The 14,576-nt window shown below is 41.6% G+C and overlaps 1 protein-coding gene across 1 annotated transcript in view; it reads right to left on the bottom strand.

The window, feature by feature from the left end:
* Positions 1–14,576, bottom strand: part of LOC308400100 (uncharacterized protein) — a 67,393-nt gene that overhangs the window by 14,342 nt on the left and 38,475 nt on the right. The window contains exon 10 of the mRNA XM_080887604.1: positions 12,695–12,919. Within this exon, the coding sequence (XP_080743730.1) occupies positions 12,695–12,919 (225 nt within the window). The remainder of the gene's footprint in view (positions 1–12,694; positions 12,920–14,576) is intronic.

Genomic DNA, 14,576 nt, shown 5'->3' with positions numbered 1-14,576 from the left:
AAGGCGGCCTGCCTTCTTCGCATCTGTTTGCAAATATCTGCGATGAGACGAGGGTGCGGGACGAGGATCTGGAGGGACACATGCGTGCAGCCGCAGCTCGGCCTGCAGCGGGCCCGGGCGGGGATTTAAAGGCTTTCCTCATCCTCCTCGGTGGCTGCATCAGTGCACCTGTCAATCTGCTGAAGTGAACTGGCACCTTGTGTGACACAGTGAATGGATCCTCCTCCTCTTTTTTCTGAGGAGGCTGAGGTTCACTGACCATCTGGAGGAGAGTGAGCAGCTGACCTGTGCTGACGTCTGTGAGTCCACAATGACAATATGAGGTTACACACACACACGCACACACACACTGATACCGCTAATAATAAAAACCATCCAGGCGTATATAAGGTGCATTTTTAAAATAATTTTTCCGATCATTTACTCAGGCAGGATCTTTTTTCTTTTTTTTAATTTTTGCACTCCATTAGACTTTATATTTTGAGACTTCACCCCAGAAATATATGACAACACAGCTAATACAGGAAGCCACAATCTACATTAAAAAAAAACTCCACTGAATACTTCCCCCCCCCCCTCTTTTTAGCAAAGGAAATTACACTCAACGGGACGGGACAATATATATTATATTCAGTGTATGCATGGACAGTTTTCAGGGTGAAAATGTCAGAGGTCACACGAGAGTGGCCAGACTGCTTTGAGTTGACAGAAAGGCTAAAGTACGTAAAACAAAACTCGCTACATCTATGCAGAAGAGCATCTCTGAAAGCACAACCCTGAAGCAGACGGGCTCCAGCAGCAGAAGACCACGCCAGGTGCTATTCCTCTACAGGCTACAATTCACACGCTCTCAGAAGATGGGAAACATTGCCTGGTCTAATGATACGCGTTAAGCTACAAACATGCTTGCATTCTTAAAACTTAAACTTAAAACAATATGGCAGATTTGTGCACAAATATTCAAGCATGTTAACCGATACTCTAAATCTGAGACATTAAATTGATGAAGTTTTGCTACTGAAACTCTGCTATATCCCATGATGTTAATGCATCTGAAGTTTTATGTAACAAAGCAAGATTTTGGTCTTAGATCAAGACCTGTTGTTATTAACAACAGTATATTATATATACGTTTTGCCTCATAAACATATATTAATGTTACAATATAAAAGCTAAATAAATGAATAAATCACTTGATTCTGATGGTGTCAGGTAGGAACTTTTCTCAGCTTTCACCAGAGCCAATGGTTCACATGAATGAAATCTGGGGCCAAACTGTCCTCTAAGTACTGCTTCCGGATGAAAACTGCACTTTATTTTCCACTTGTTTCTGTGAAACACGCTGAATGAGGCTTGTTCTGAGAGTTAAAGCCGTTTGCTGGGGCTTCACCTTCAACATCAGCCTCGCCTTCTCTTTCAGCTGCTGTTTGCAGCGCTCAGGCTCACAGTGCAGTGGTGCTGGAGGAGGTTGGGGGGTCCCCGGCTGAGAAGAGCGTACTGTCAGGGAATCAGGCTGGACAAAAGGTGCAGTGGAGTGAGAGATTGAGGGAGGAAGCGAGGCCGGGTGGAGGAGCGGGACAAAGCCGAGGCAGTAAAGCCTCCTGCCTGATAGCCTTATCTGATTCTACTCCAGCGCTCGATGGCTTTTTTTTCACCCTGCCTTTAAAGCGCACAGGTTGTGCCTTTGGTGTGAAGCCTAGCAGAAAATGTTAATCAAGAGAGGGACTGTGTGGAGAAAGGCGAGAGAAAGGGGAGAGTCACTCTGTTGAGGCCATAATCTGTAATGAGACCGAGGCGATTCAGTTGCAATTGAAAGAGGAAGAATGGGGCCATGATGATGATGATGAGCAGGGAGGTTCACTCTTTTACCGGCGTTTGTTTTTCTGTTTTGTTTCTTTTCTCTCGTGAAGTCAGTGCTCTTGCACCGGCACAGAGCCGCGGGTCACAGCTCATTTAATACACACCCTCGGACATTGTTTCCAACGTCTGCAGCTGACAGATGAAAAATACTTCTGACTGCTCCACTGACCGTTATCAGTCTGTGTATGATTTATATTTCCCTCTATGGCAAATATTGATGCTGTTTCTAGTAATCACAGCTCTGAATAACGGCTGATGCAACCCTCATTAATTATTCGCTTGTTTCTTGCAGTCTGTAGTAAATACAGAGGTTGTCTTAGTGCTGTGGAAAACAAAGCAGGAAGTGGACAATGCGTGTGCCGCACTCGGTAGTGAAACGTTTCACTCGCACGTGCAACTAGAAGTAGATGGACTGTAATGAAGGAAACAAACATGTAATAAATAAAGTCACCATGACCAAGTCATGCCCAGCAGCATCTGTTTCATGGTGGATTTAAAGCCCTGCCTCTTTGCTGCGACCAAGAAAGTGAATCCAGGTGGAGTGAAAGAAGAGTTTACGACATCTTTTTAATCATGTTTGTTATCAAAAGCTTTGAGCTAAGCCAATAAAAGTTAATTATCTGACCTCCTCTTCAAAACGTTAAAACCACCGGAGGTTTGTTTTAAATAGGCACAAAGCACCTGAATCAACAACAACAACAAAAAATACGTGTTTGTATGCAGATAAACTGCTTCTCTAGTTCCCTTAGCTCTTTATATTTGGCAGGTTTCTGATAAATCCTACTGCAGGCTGGCAGCAGCAGGGCCATGAATGTTAACCTCCTAAGACCCAAACTCTTTCATGGCATGTATTTTTAATTTCTTTTTGCTATTTGGGCCAATTGGGACCTGATGAATGTAAAAACAAAGAATGACATGATTTTTTTTTTTTTTTACCTGATTTTTGTTTCTGATAAAAATAAGAGCCACACATAAGGACATTCTCTTTAAATTTTGATAGAAAAGTGGCAGTATAATGTCCTCTTTAGTGGATATCAGGCCCTTGTAGAGCAAAATTTAGTATTTTGGTCTAGACAACCCAAAATGTGATGTCCACACATGTGAACGCCAGGTCCTAAGATGTTAAAGATTTTAGTTACCAATTACTCTGCATATTAACACTGTTAATAAACCATTAATAAAGCTACTTTCAGCAGCTCCTATATTCATTTGATTTAGCTGTGTTTTGCCCTTCCTGAGTCTCAATATCTGCTATTAATAACTTCTGCTCTTAAGGTTACCAGTCCTTTATAATTTAACCACCAAAGTATTTTAAATTAACGCTTTGGTGGAATTTGTGCTCGATAATGGGTTTAATTCGTTTCCCCACAAATTCTAAGCTAGTTACCTTTTTCCCCTTAGCTTTCACTTGTTGAATAGAAACAGCAAAACGGTCCGGTCTTGTAACTGAACAGCATACTAGAGACACAAATGTAAAATCAGACAAATCTGCAAAACGTTACCACGTGACCCCTGGATTAAAAACATAGTTTTTCTATGGTAATTTGAGTATATTTAATGAAATAAATGAAAGAATGACAAGCCCTCAAAGTGCATGGGGGAGGGTTGAAATATCCCCCCCTCAACTCTGAGCATGTAACAGGATATATCATAGTTTCAGCAGGAAAACTACACTTGGTTAAAGTGTGTGCTGTATTTACAAAAAAAATTCCGGTAAGTTTTAGGGTTAAGCATAAAAATGTGCTTTTCTGGGAGTAAAAGTTGTCATGGCCCTGGGTCGTTGACCCAGCGTTTTGCGTTTTTTCTGATCTGTATTAGTTAGGGTTAACCTGAAGTTTGGTGTATTGTCAGCCCTACCTGTGTCTGTCCTTGGTGCTCTGTTCATGTCCCCGTGTTGTGTTGTACATCAGTCTGTTTCCTGTTTTATTTTGAAGGCTCGTGTTCTGGATTTCCTGTTCTGTTCTGAAGGTCTGTGTCTGTTGTTATTGTGTTCAGCTTGTCTCCTCCGGTCCCCAGGTGTATTAGGTTCAGCTGTTCTTCCCTCCTGTGTGTGATTACCTGAGTACCTTGTGTGTGTATATTTAGTGGGTGTCGGTCTGTGTTCGTTGTCGGCTCGTCTGCGTTCATCCATGTATCACTGCATTCTTCCGTGTATCTCTGCGTTCTATGGTGTTCCTGTCTCTGCGTCTCTCTGCCCCGCACCCCTTTTGTATGGTCTCAGGTTTGTCATTTAGTTCTCCCAGTTTAGGTTTCTTCAGTTGTTTTGTCATGCCTCACTGCCTGTTTCTGCCATTGTCACTTTGTAAATAAACTTCACTCGTATCATCAGTCACTGCTGCATTTTGGGTCCTCCCTTTCCTCCACACCACACGGCTCACTCCGCCAGCCGTGACAAAAGTGAAATATGTGAAAACAGATCATCACACCCAGTTCTGACTGTTTTAATGCCTTAAGTTTAAAATACAGCCCACATTCAATTTGTGCATACCTACACAAAAACACCTCTGTAAAACAATGTAAGGCTGTGATGTATAACACACGGGCACACAGAGGGGTTCATTGTGTTTGTAACGTGTCCACTTGTTTGTTGCTCTCTTTCCCGCTTAATCCCAGACTTTTGTTTCTGCTCATCATCACACTGTATGCTGTGATCCATAATTCCTTCAACAAAGGTCACATTCAGCAGCAGAGAGGAGGTGACCTCGTTTTTAACAGCAGGAAGATGTCAGGGTGAAACATGCCCCACATATACGGGACTAAAATATGTGATTAAGAGCGCAGATTTAGAACAAAGTGCGTTCATACAGAAGCAGATAAACATGTTTTGACAGGATAAAATCTATGAGAAATGGGTCCTTAAAAATGAGATGATTCTGTAAAAGTGATGAGACCCTATGTGTTAAGCAGGTGAGAGGAGCTTTGAGCGTGTCATTACACAATAATATTGAATATATAGAATATAGATGAGGTGGCGATGTCAGCCTCCACATGATACACCAGCAGGAGGTGCAGTCTATACTGAACACATAGAGTCAAATGTATGAGTAAGTTGTGCAACAGCAATAACGTTCCCCCTGTACCTGTACATTTTTCATGAAACCTACCTGAGTTAAGAGTTACAACAGACAACTCATGCATATTTAACTCAGCCTGCAAAGGATTAATATTAAAGAATAAACAGCTAACCTGTTATCTTTGTACTCACAAATTCAATGCATGTCACATTACGCATTAAATTAATTACATTTATTAGTTGATATTAAATCCACAAAATACAAACTGCAGGTGTAGACACGAGGGAACAGCACAGGAGATCACATCGGGAGTAAAGGGGGAACATCACAGGTACATTTTTGGTGGTTCAGAGTCTTTTTGAGGTGGTTCTGTGTCTCCTTATGTCAGTTCAAAGCCTACATCACATTTAGAAATGGCCTAATAGAATATATTGTTTAAGAGGAACTGTAGCCCACCATTCACTCACAGTCCAGAAAGACTAAATTACAACAAGAAACTAAGTTACAGGCAGGCAATTGTATCACTGGATACATGGAAAACATTTATGGAGCTTAAAAACACCTTCAGAATGCCGACTTGTTTTCTATACTAGCAGGTAAATAAGGAGCTTAGAAAACAGAAAACAAGAAGTGAGGTGTAATTTTGTCATATCAGTGACTGTGGTGAAAGACTACATTATAATCATAATTGTTGCAAACATGGGAAATGCAAGAACTTTAAATGCAACAGTTTTTTTTAAAGGTCACCAGTGTTCAAAACACAGTGTAGCAGAGTTAGGTACTACCGTGCTAAAACAGGTGACGGCACAGCAGCATTATCCTTAAGCCTCTGTTGTTTCTACATGGACTCATGACTCCACCCCTCACTTTCTCCAAAAAGACTGTGTTTGTGTGTGTGTTGAAGGGGGGGTTAAAGCTCTGGTAGGAAAACAAACAAAGACGCACGTAGCGGCCACACTCCTGATTCTGGCTGCACGCCATCGGCCTCACCACAAACCACAACTTACGCTTTCCACATGCACACACGCCTACGACCAATCAGCTCCTGCCGCAGATCCTCCTGATATGCTCCCAAGAGTCCAAATCATCTGCTTTGCTGCAATACCTGATCTCCAGAGATAACCTTACAAAGACAAATCATTTGCTATTATTGCCCTGCCGCTCCTTGACATTGTGCCATTAATAAGGCCATTGTCGAGGGCACTCTCTGTTTGGACACCATATAATAGACGCTTTGACAGATTTACTTTGCTCTCTCCCTTCTTTTTTTTCTCTCTTATGAATACAGCGGGCATATTCCACGCTCCTGCTCATCAATAGACAAGCTGTTTGTTTGCCTAGTCATTCTGGACTGATGGTAAATACATAGAGGTATGCCACACCAAAGGCTGAACAAACAGGGCTTACATAAAAGCACTGTACCTGAACGCACACTATGGACATCCCCCTGCAAACACGTAACTATTTCTATGACCTCTTGTTACCTGCTCTTTAAGCAACTGGTCTTTCTTGTTCACTTTCTCTTTAATTCACTGTTTGGAGCCAACAATTAGACATCAACCCACAGGTAGAAAGCAGTAATGTGGGCTGGTGGTGGTGGTGTTACTGGGTGGGGTCAAAGTGAGGCTGGTTTCAAGGCTGGCAGGTGTTCCATATCAACAATGGCATTCATCAGAGACCCACAGGGTCCCTTCCACCACAGCCAGCCGCTGGCTAACAGGCACGCTTTAGCAACACAAAGGAAACCACAACTACTTGACATCCGCTTGGGTTGTCCATTGGAGATAGAGGTGAATGGAGCCCAAAGTGGCTTTTAGAAGTCCAGAAACTCATTAGCACTACAACTTTGTCAGCTAGACTCTTTGACACAGTTCAAATCACAGCTGAAAACCTCAGTTTTCATCTGAATATCAGCTATAACCTTCCTGTCTTGTTGTTTTGTGTTGCAAGGTAATTCTGAGTGTAAATAGTTTTTTATTTTTGAGAAAGTAAATATTTCTCATTAATTTCAATCCATTTCTACATATGTTGTTTTATATTTGTTCATTTGAAACAGTTTTTGGAACTGGAGTTCAAGGCTTTCAGTACCCACGGTGAATTGGAATTGACATGAACCCTGAAGTGGAGGCCTTTAAAAGGTCTCTTAGGGTCCTTATCATTAGTGAGAAGAGAGTTACTGGTCCATCTACGTTCATACAAGCGGTGTTTAATGCCCAAAAGAATGACATCATAAATACAAGCAGTGTTCTTCTCAGTCAGGAGTCCCTCTTTTTGACCCCCTTCCTCACCTCCTCCCTCTCATTCTCAGGTGTGACATGATGGAGTAAGTAATGGGAAAGGTTATCCTGTTCTTATTTAAGGGAGGTTGGAAACGAAGCCTGTCTCTTAGATCAGACAGCTGCTACATGCTAAGCTTGTATGTTTTGATAGACTTCTGAGTATATATCCTTTGTGTTTCCTGTTCTCATAGTTTTAATTAATTTTTAGTTTTTAACTGGTTTAGGGAGGAATTTTTTTTTGGCTTATTTGCATTACGTCATTTTGTTTCTTTTGCGCCTCTTGTAGCTTAGTTTATGTTTGCTTTCAAGTAAAAATAATATGAATCTGGGGTGTGGCATCCTCTTTCTGCATGCTGTGGTCACAGAGCTTAGATGAGTTTTTCTTTACCTGCTCGTGTCCATAACAATAAGGTCATTTACCCAGGCATGGCATGCCCAGAAAGTACACACAGTACTTTTCAAAAGCAGGAGGTCCTTTCCAAAGCTTTCGGGGAATCAGGAGCCATAATAGCTTATTTCAGGAAAAAAAAAAGATTCTCTTTAGTAGAGTCCCAGCATAAAAAAGGGCACATGAAGCATATGAAGCACTATTTAGGTGCCACTTATTCTATAAAAAGGGGGCACAGAAGATCAAAGGTGAAAAAGGTTTTACTTTTTTTTCTGTTGTGTAAGAAACCAACAGCTCATCACATAAAATCTTCTCTTTGTGCCTGTGTACATACTGTCTCTGCTTTGACTCATCTCTGCAGAATGACTCCAGACACGAGGCGCATGGCAGCGATTGCTGACTGATGACAACCTGGAGTGTCACGGGACTGAATGGACAAAAACATTACAGGTGTAGGGGTGGGGGTGGATTTTGGGAATCCTTTGGCAAGGGCTCGGTGCCGAACAAAACAACAACAATTATGTCCTTTTTAGAGACTAATGAGGGGCCACAGTTACAAGAATGAACCAGAGGGAGTTCACAGACATACAGATACAAGCCACACACAAGGACAAACACGAGAAAACAAAAGGACCCTTGGCAGACAAAAATACAAAAATGAGCCAGGAGAGAAAACACAGCAGCCAATCACACAAGCACAGTCACTGAGTGCCTTCATAATTTCAACATATTTCAGTGTTAATTAAATTTTCAATGCTAATAATTTTGTGTTAATTCTAACCAAAACTGTTTTTCTAAACCTGAAAAATAATGAAAGAATCCTTCATGTTGCATCAATACAAGGAGTCTATTTTTTTTACAGAAGACAAAAGATTTCAAAACTAACTGGATTTATTTGACGTTCATAATATGGAGAGAAAAATCTCAAGGGTTTTTTTTTTTTTCACCCCTTGAGAGTCTTGTTACTTTATTAATGTACGTACATTTTTTTTATTAGAATTACTTTTAAAAACTGTATTAAAACAACACATTCACAGCCTGGTACAACAACAGGTTTGGTCTCTGTGGACAGGAAGTCCTTTAATTTTAGCATTTTATAATTCTTTATTTATTTAAAAGGGACAGTGAAGCTTAACATAGTCCAAATATAAAATATCAAATGATGTACTGCACATAGGTTTATAGCTATTGCTCACTTCCAGCCATTGCCCCGTGTTGGGCTTACATTCACAATACACACAGTTACACCATTCACTTTTTTTAATCACCTGTTTGGATGTAATCGAGGTGTTATGTTGGAGTGGGGCTAATTTGATTGACAGGTGTGCATGCGATGCTTTCTAGAGAACTTTTAATGGGATTATCTCACTAGTGTTACAGAATCCAGAGCATTTGTGCTTTCTATTGTTAGCAAATAAGTGTATAAGTGTTAGTATATTTAAATATAGTAAATGTGATAAATCTAGCTTTAAAAACCTGGGCATTCGTCTTGTAATCGGAAGGTTGCCGGTTCGAGCCCCGGCTCCGACAGTCTCGGTCGTTGTGTCCTTGGGCGAGACACTTCACCCGTTGCCTACTGGTGGTGGTCAGAGGGCCCGGTGGTGCCAGTGTCCGGCAGCCTCGCCTCTGTCAGTGCGCCCTAGGGCGGCTGTGGCTACAATGTAGCTTGCCATCACCAGTGTGTGAATGTGTGTGTGAATGGGTGGATGATTGTGTATAGTGTAAAGTGCTTTGGGGTCCTTAGGACCAAGTAAAGCGCTATACAAATACAGACCATTTACCATTCTTTCCTAGTCTAATTGACCACAAGGGCACATTCATAAAGCATCTGATGCTACAGACATTGGTGGATCGACTGAGTGAAATTTGGGGTTTAGTATTTAGTTGAGCAAAGGTATTTTGAATGTTATCATTTGTTTTTGAGATTTATATTTAGCCTTATTAGATTGCAAGAGTGGAATATAGTGAGAGAGTGGAGAGGGTTTGAAATAAATGGTCTGAGGCAGAATCTGAGAAAGCAGTCTGTGGTTAGGGCATAGCAATCAGTCAATAGTCACTCTCTTTTCCCTCAATTTTTGTATCCACCAAGCCCTGACACCCGTTTATTGTTTGATAATGAGGTAATGAGAAAATCCAGTTCACAGTGTGTTTTAGGAGCATTTCTCTGAAAACAGATGTCATGCTCCGGTCAAAAATAAACAGTGACAGTAGACACACACACACACACACACACACACACACACACACACACACACACACACACACACACACACACACACACACACACACACACACACAGTAACCACAGTGCACACTCCTGTAACAACACAAAGGCTTTCCATTAGTAATAACCTTTCTGCAAAGTAGCGAGGCCAGCTGCTGGGTTCTCCATCCTGCTTGATTACTCTCTGAACAAACCTGTCCAATCAGTCCTATTCATGGGTGCCAACACTCACATGCCAACTCTGACCTGACTGACCTCCGCAGAGGGCCAGCCCCTTCAGACTTGACCTTAGGTGTAGATGCTTATTGTCGGAGCTGCTGTCCCCAGCGCTCTTACAAAGGCTCGGATGCCAGAAATTAGGCACTTGAGGGAAACTCGAGAACTCCTGGCTAAAACTCCTGCTTGCAGAAAAAAGGCAATTGTAAAAATCAAGTGCTGTAATTGAGGGTAAATTTTTGGAGTCGAGAGGAGTGTTGGTAAATGCGTTTGTGTTTTTTATGCATCGTCTATGAAGTGAGGCAAAGAAGAGGGTTGGCAGACAGACAGATTCAGCCTTCAAATATTGCTAATTGCTAACAGTTAAGAATAACACTTAACATTTTCAACCAGGCTGATGTCTGTCTGTGTTTATTTTTCAGTTCAGACTGAAAACGCTTTACAAGGTGTATAGAATTTAAAATGCAAATGGCCGCAAAAACAACTTCAACATGTTAACAAACAGTGAAATGACACGATCGGAGGAATGCCAAAATGCTTACCAAATCAAATCAAATCAAATCACTTTTATTGTCACATCACATGTGCAGGCACACTGGCACAGCACATGCGAGTGAAATTCTTGTGTGCGAGCCCCACAAGCAACAGAGATGTGCAAACACAACAACACAAACGAGCAAAATACCAGACACCAGCTTTATTGCACCTCCAACTTAACTGTATATAAAAGATGGATGTAACCACTAGGACATCACCCATTAACCCTTTTGGTCCAATGGGAGGCAGCTAGCAGGTAGCTACAGCTCCCTGCACCTGCACACCCATCAGTCTAGGTGCCACACTTCATAACTTCAAGCTTTAATGGTATCCAAATGCAGTGGTTGTACACACAGCTGTTAGGCAGCTTTAAGTGGCCACTGAAGAAACAGAAATGAGTTTATGTGTGCTCAATGAGATGTTAGGACAACAATGAACAGCTCATTTCAGGTCAAGTTCAATCTACATGATGGGAAATAGAGCTATTTATGGCTGTTATTTCAAGTGCTGTTTTGTAATTAGCTTCTGCAGTATTAATATAAAATGTTATCACCAGGGACAGTGAGGAGGTAGTTTTGAATGTTTAACTTCTGATATATATAGATTTATAAATATACAGACAGTGTTGGGAAGGTTACTTTTAAAATATATTCCACTACAGATGACAGAATACATGCCCCAAAATTTATTCTGTAACGTATTCCGTTACGTTACTCAATGACAGTAACGTATTCTCAATACTTTGGATTACCTATTATATTATCATGCTTTTTTACAACTACATGAATGTACTATTACTTTGTAATTTATTACTATTACTGAAGGTTACTCGCCATACCAATACCAACTAGATTTTTAAATCTTAATATAAAATGAGTAACAGCAGGGTGGACATTAGGTAAGGCTGCACTTTTTGCAGCGATCTTGTATATATTCACGCATATATAAAACAGGTCCGCGGCTCCGAACCGTAGTATAAAATTTCAAAGCTTTAATGACTCGACTGGTTAAATAAGGGTTAAACTAAACACTGCACCATCTTGTGGTATGAACCGGTAATACACAGAAGCACTGCCCAGCAGTTTTTTATGTTGAGCTGATATCTCTTCAATACAACACACAAATGTTTTGGAAACACATCGCATTGATGTATTTAGTTAATTCTGCAAGATTTGAAACTGTTTTATCATGGTCTGGGTGAGTGGCTGGAAACTTCCACTAGGTTCTTGAACTTCCCTGGTCTCCGCCCATGGGCAGGGCCACCACACCCTCTACCACCTGGAGCTGACTGAGCTAATTAGGCTGGGAGATTTAAGCGCTGTGCTGACATCTCTTCTCCACCAGTTCATCGACTACCCTGCTGCTCCCAGACACTCCACGGCTTTAAACCGCACAGCCTTTTGGACTTTGGATTTTCCTCTCCGTTTCCTGGGATTCACTCCTTGCCTCACCTGCCTGCCCTCCTGCAGTCCCTCAGTCTTGGAACCACAAGGATCTCAGCTCAGCCACATCCACATCATCAAACTCACCCGGACCTACGCCGCCTCTCCTTCAACACATCCATCTCTCACCTGCAAATGTGACTGTTCCCGCTCCAGTTTCCTTCTCAGTCCTGCCCCTTTGTTTTGCCCCAGCCACATTGCCACGCCACCCAAATCCTGTACCGTTTGTCACTACTACATATTATCCTTGTGTTGATCAATAAAACTCTGTTAAAACCTTTTCTCTGCCTCTGCTCTGGGTACTGCGCTTGGGTTCAGTTCCAGTTACCGGTCTCTGGCCTTTTGTGACATGTTTTTACAAACAATACTTTAAGTACTGTTAAGGGAGTAGGTCCCCTCCTCCCTTAAAGTTAAGGGAGGGGACCTAATTTTCCAAACGATTATTTCAAGTGCTTATGGTGAGAAAAACGGTCTTCTTCAAGGTTTTATTTACATTTGATGATATCATAAACACCGCCCCCATTTTGGTCAAAGACAGAGCGTGACACCGTAGAGATTGCCGATGTTTTGAAATATTACAGAGGTCGTGGTGGGGAAAGAAGCTGTTCCCTGAGGGTGTTTTTTCATTAAGATGCCATCGCCACAGAGATTTATAAGACTCACATGGAAAAATCTCTGCCAGGACACAACCTAAAGATACTTTAACCATTCTGAGATTTTTTTTATAAACTCACAATCTTCGAAGTTTGAGTGGCCTTTGCTGCTTTTGCTTTGTCGAGGCGTTTCGTCCTGCAGTTTGGAAAGCACGTTCAGCACCTTTGCTTTCCTCTCCTCCATCTTGCTTTCCTTATCCTCGAGACTCCCAGGCCTTCTCCCTCCAGCCGGGGACTCAGCTTGGTCCCTCCATCCTGGATAATTGGATTCCTCCTCATCTGGGCCCCCTTCGCCTGTGTGGGAACCTGGAGTGAAGGCATACAACATGAAATATACATTTAAAAAGAAAGACCTGGCTCTACCATGCTTACTCTCTACATTTTAACCCTTTAAACATCACAGTGCTGCAAAAGAAACACATTTGTATTCATGATTCTCGAGGAAGGAGCCACTTAGAAGAAAGCACTAAAACCCATTTCCAGGCTGTTAATAGCTAACACTAATTCTCATCAAATTGTTTTTTCGAATGCTGCAGTCACATCTCCTTCAGTCTTTTCAGTGCCGCACTAAAGAGCCAGACTTAAACAGCCATCTATTTTGTCACTGACCAGCCAATTACGAGTCCCATTATCTCCAAATACAAAGTCCACAGAATACACTTCTTGGTGTAGAAGCGTAGAGACAAAGAGCGCCATCAATGCAGACTTGAGCTTAAAGGAGCCTCAAATTGTCTTTTGCGACAGTTTCCATTAGAGTTTCAGACTCTTTTCTTCGTGCTACTTTTGCAAACACGAGTGTTTCTTGTGTTAGCACATGAGCGAAAATTCAAAATGTGATACATCAGGAGACGGGTCCATTCATTAAGAGGAGAAAGCTCGACCGGTCGAGTAGATGATGGACATTGGATTCAATAAGCCTCACGAACGTGGTGGTGGCGAGCGTTCATTTATCCTGCGTGCAGAGGTCAGCAGCTCAGATTGATGTAGCCATGTCTCATTTGACAGGCTGTCTTCCACCACAGTGCACACAATCACACGCCTCCACGTCCTTCTGAAGCCCCAATGTCATCAAAACGGGTGAAAGACGGAGAAATGTATTCATCTTCAGAGCAAAAAATTTATCATTCTGTTTCATATGCAACAAAAAACTTCAACAGTGACACGATGACAAATGAGATGAGAAGCAACACGATTTCAAAAGGAAAACAAAAGCTTTGGTTAAAATTCATTTTATCAATCATCTTGATTCATTAATTAAGAAATGACAAATTTGACTCAAAACTTTATACAGCCCTCATAAGAACAAAAGAAACATCAAAACAGACATGATTAACCAGACTCATCTGTTTTCCTCTGCCTAAAATCAATAATTCATTTCTTATTTAGTGTTTATGGTCAACTCCAAACATCTTCCATCGCTCTCCTTTAAAGTCCAGGGCCCATATTCCCAGTTTCCCAGTCTTTCCTGTCTCTGGTCACCATGCCACTGCAAATCACTTTCAGTGTGGATGGCGCCTTACTTAAGGGAGTCAAAGCATTAAATAAAACTTTATCTTTAATTTTACTAGCCATGAAATGGCTAATTACAAAGAAAATTACATTCCCCTTAGCAAATAGACTCTGGGCATCAAAACAGCTCAGCTGCATAGGCAGGAAAACTATGTAACATATGCTGCCTGGGAGAAGGCCTGTGTTTGAGCCCCAAATCATTCCCAGAGAGACCTCCAGTCTGCATAAATATGGAGTTGCAGCTGTCCCGAAACAATATGGTGGCTGCTAAGTGTTTAATTCTGATGACTGTAGAAAAAGTCGCAGACTTCAGTTAGTGAACAGTAGGTGGTGGACCAAACTACTGTGATGCATATGAACGGGGGTGTCCATTTGTCAAGACTTTAAAACTGATTGTTCTAAAATATAAAGACGACATTAAAATCACCTTCATCTTCATGTATCCCCTTCATAC

Source organism: Rhamphochromis sp. 'chilingali' (genome assembly GCF_963969265.1).
Source record: "Rhamphochromis sp. 'chilingali' genome assembly, chromosome: 7".
Taxonomy (NCBI): domain Eukaryota; kingdom Metazoa; phylum Chordata; class Actinopteri; order Cichliformes; family Cichlidae; genus Rhamphochromis; species Rhamphochromis sp. 'chilingali'.
Note: the sequence above shows the minus strand (reverse complement) of the source record. Positions and strands in the feature narration are given on the sequence as shown.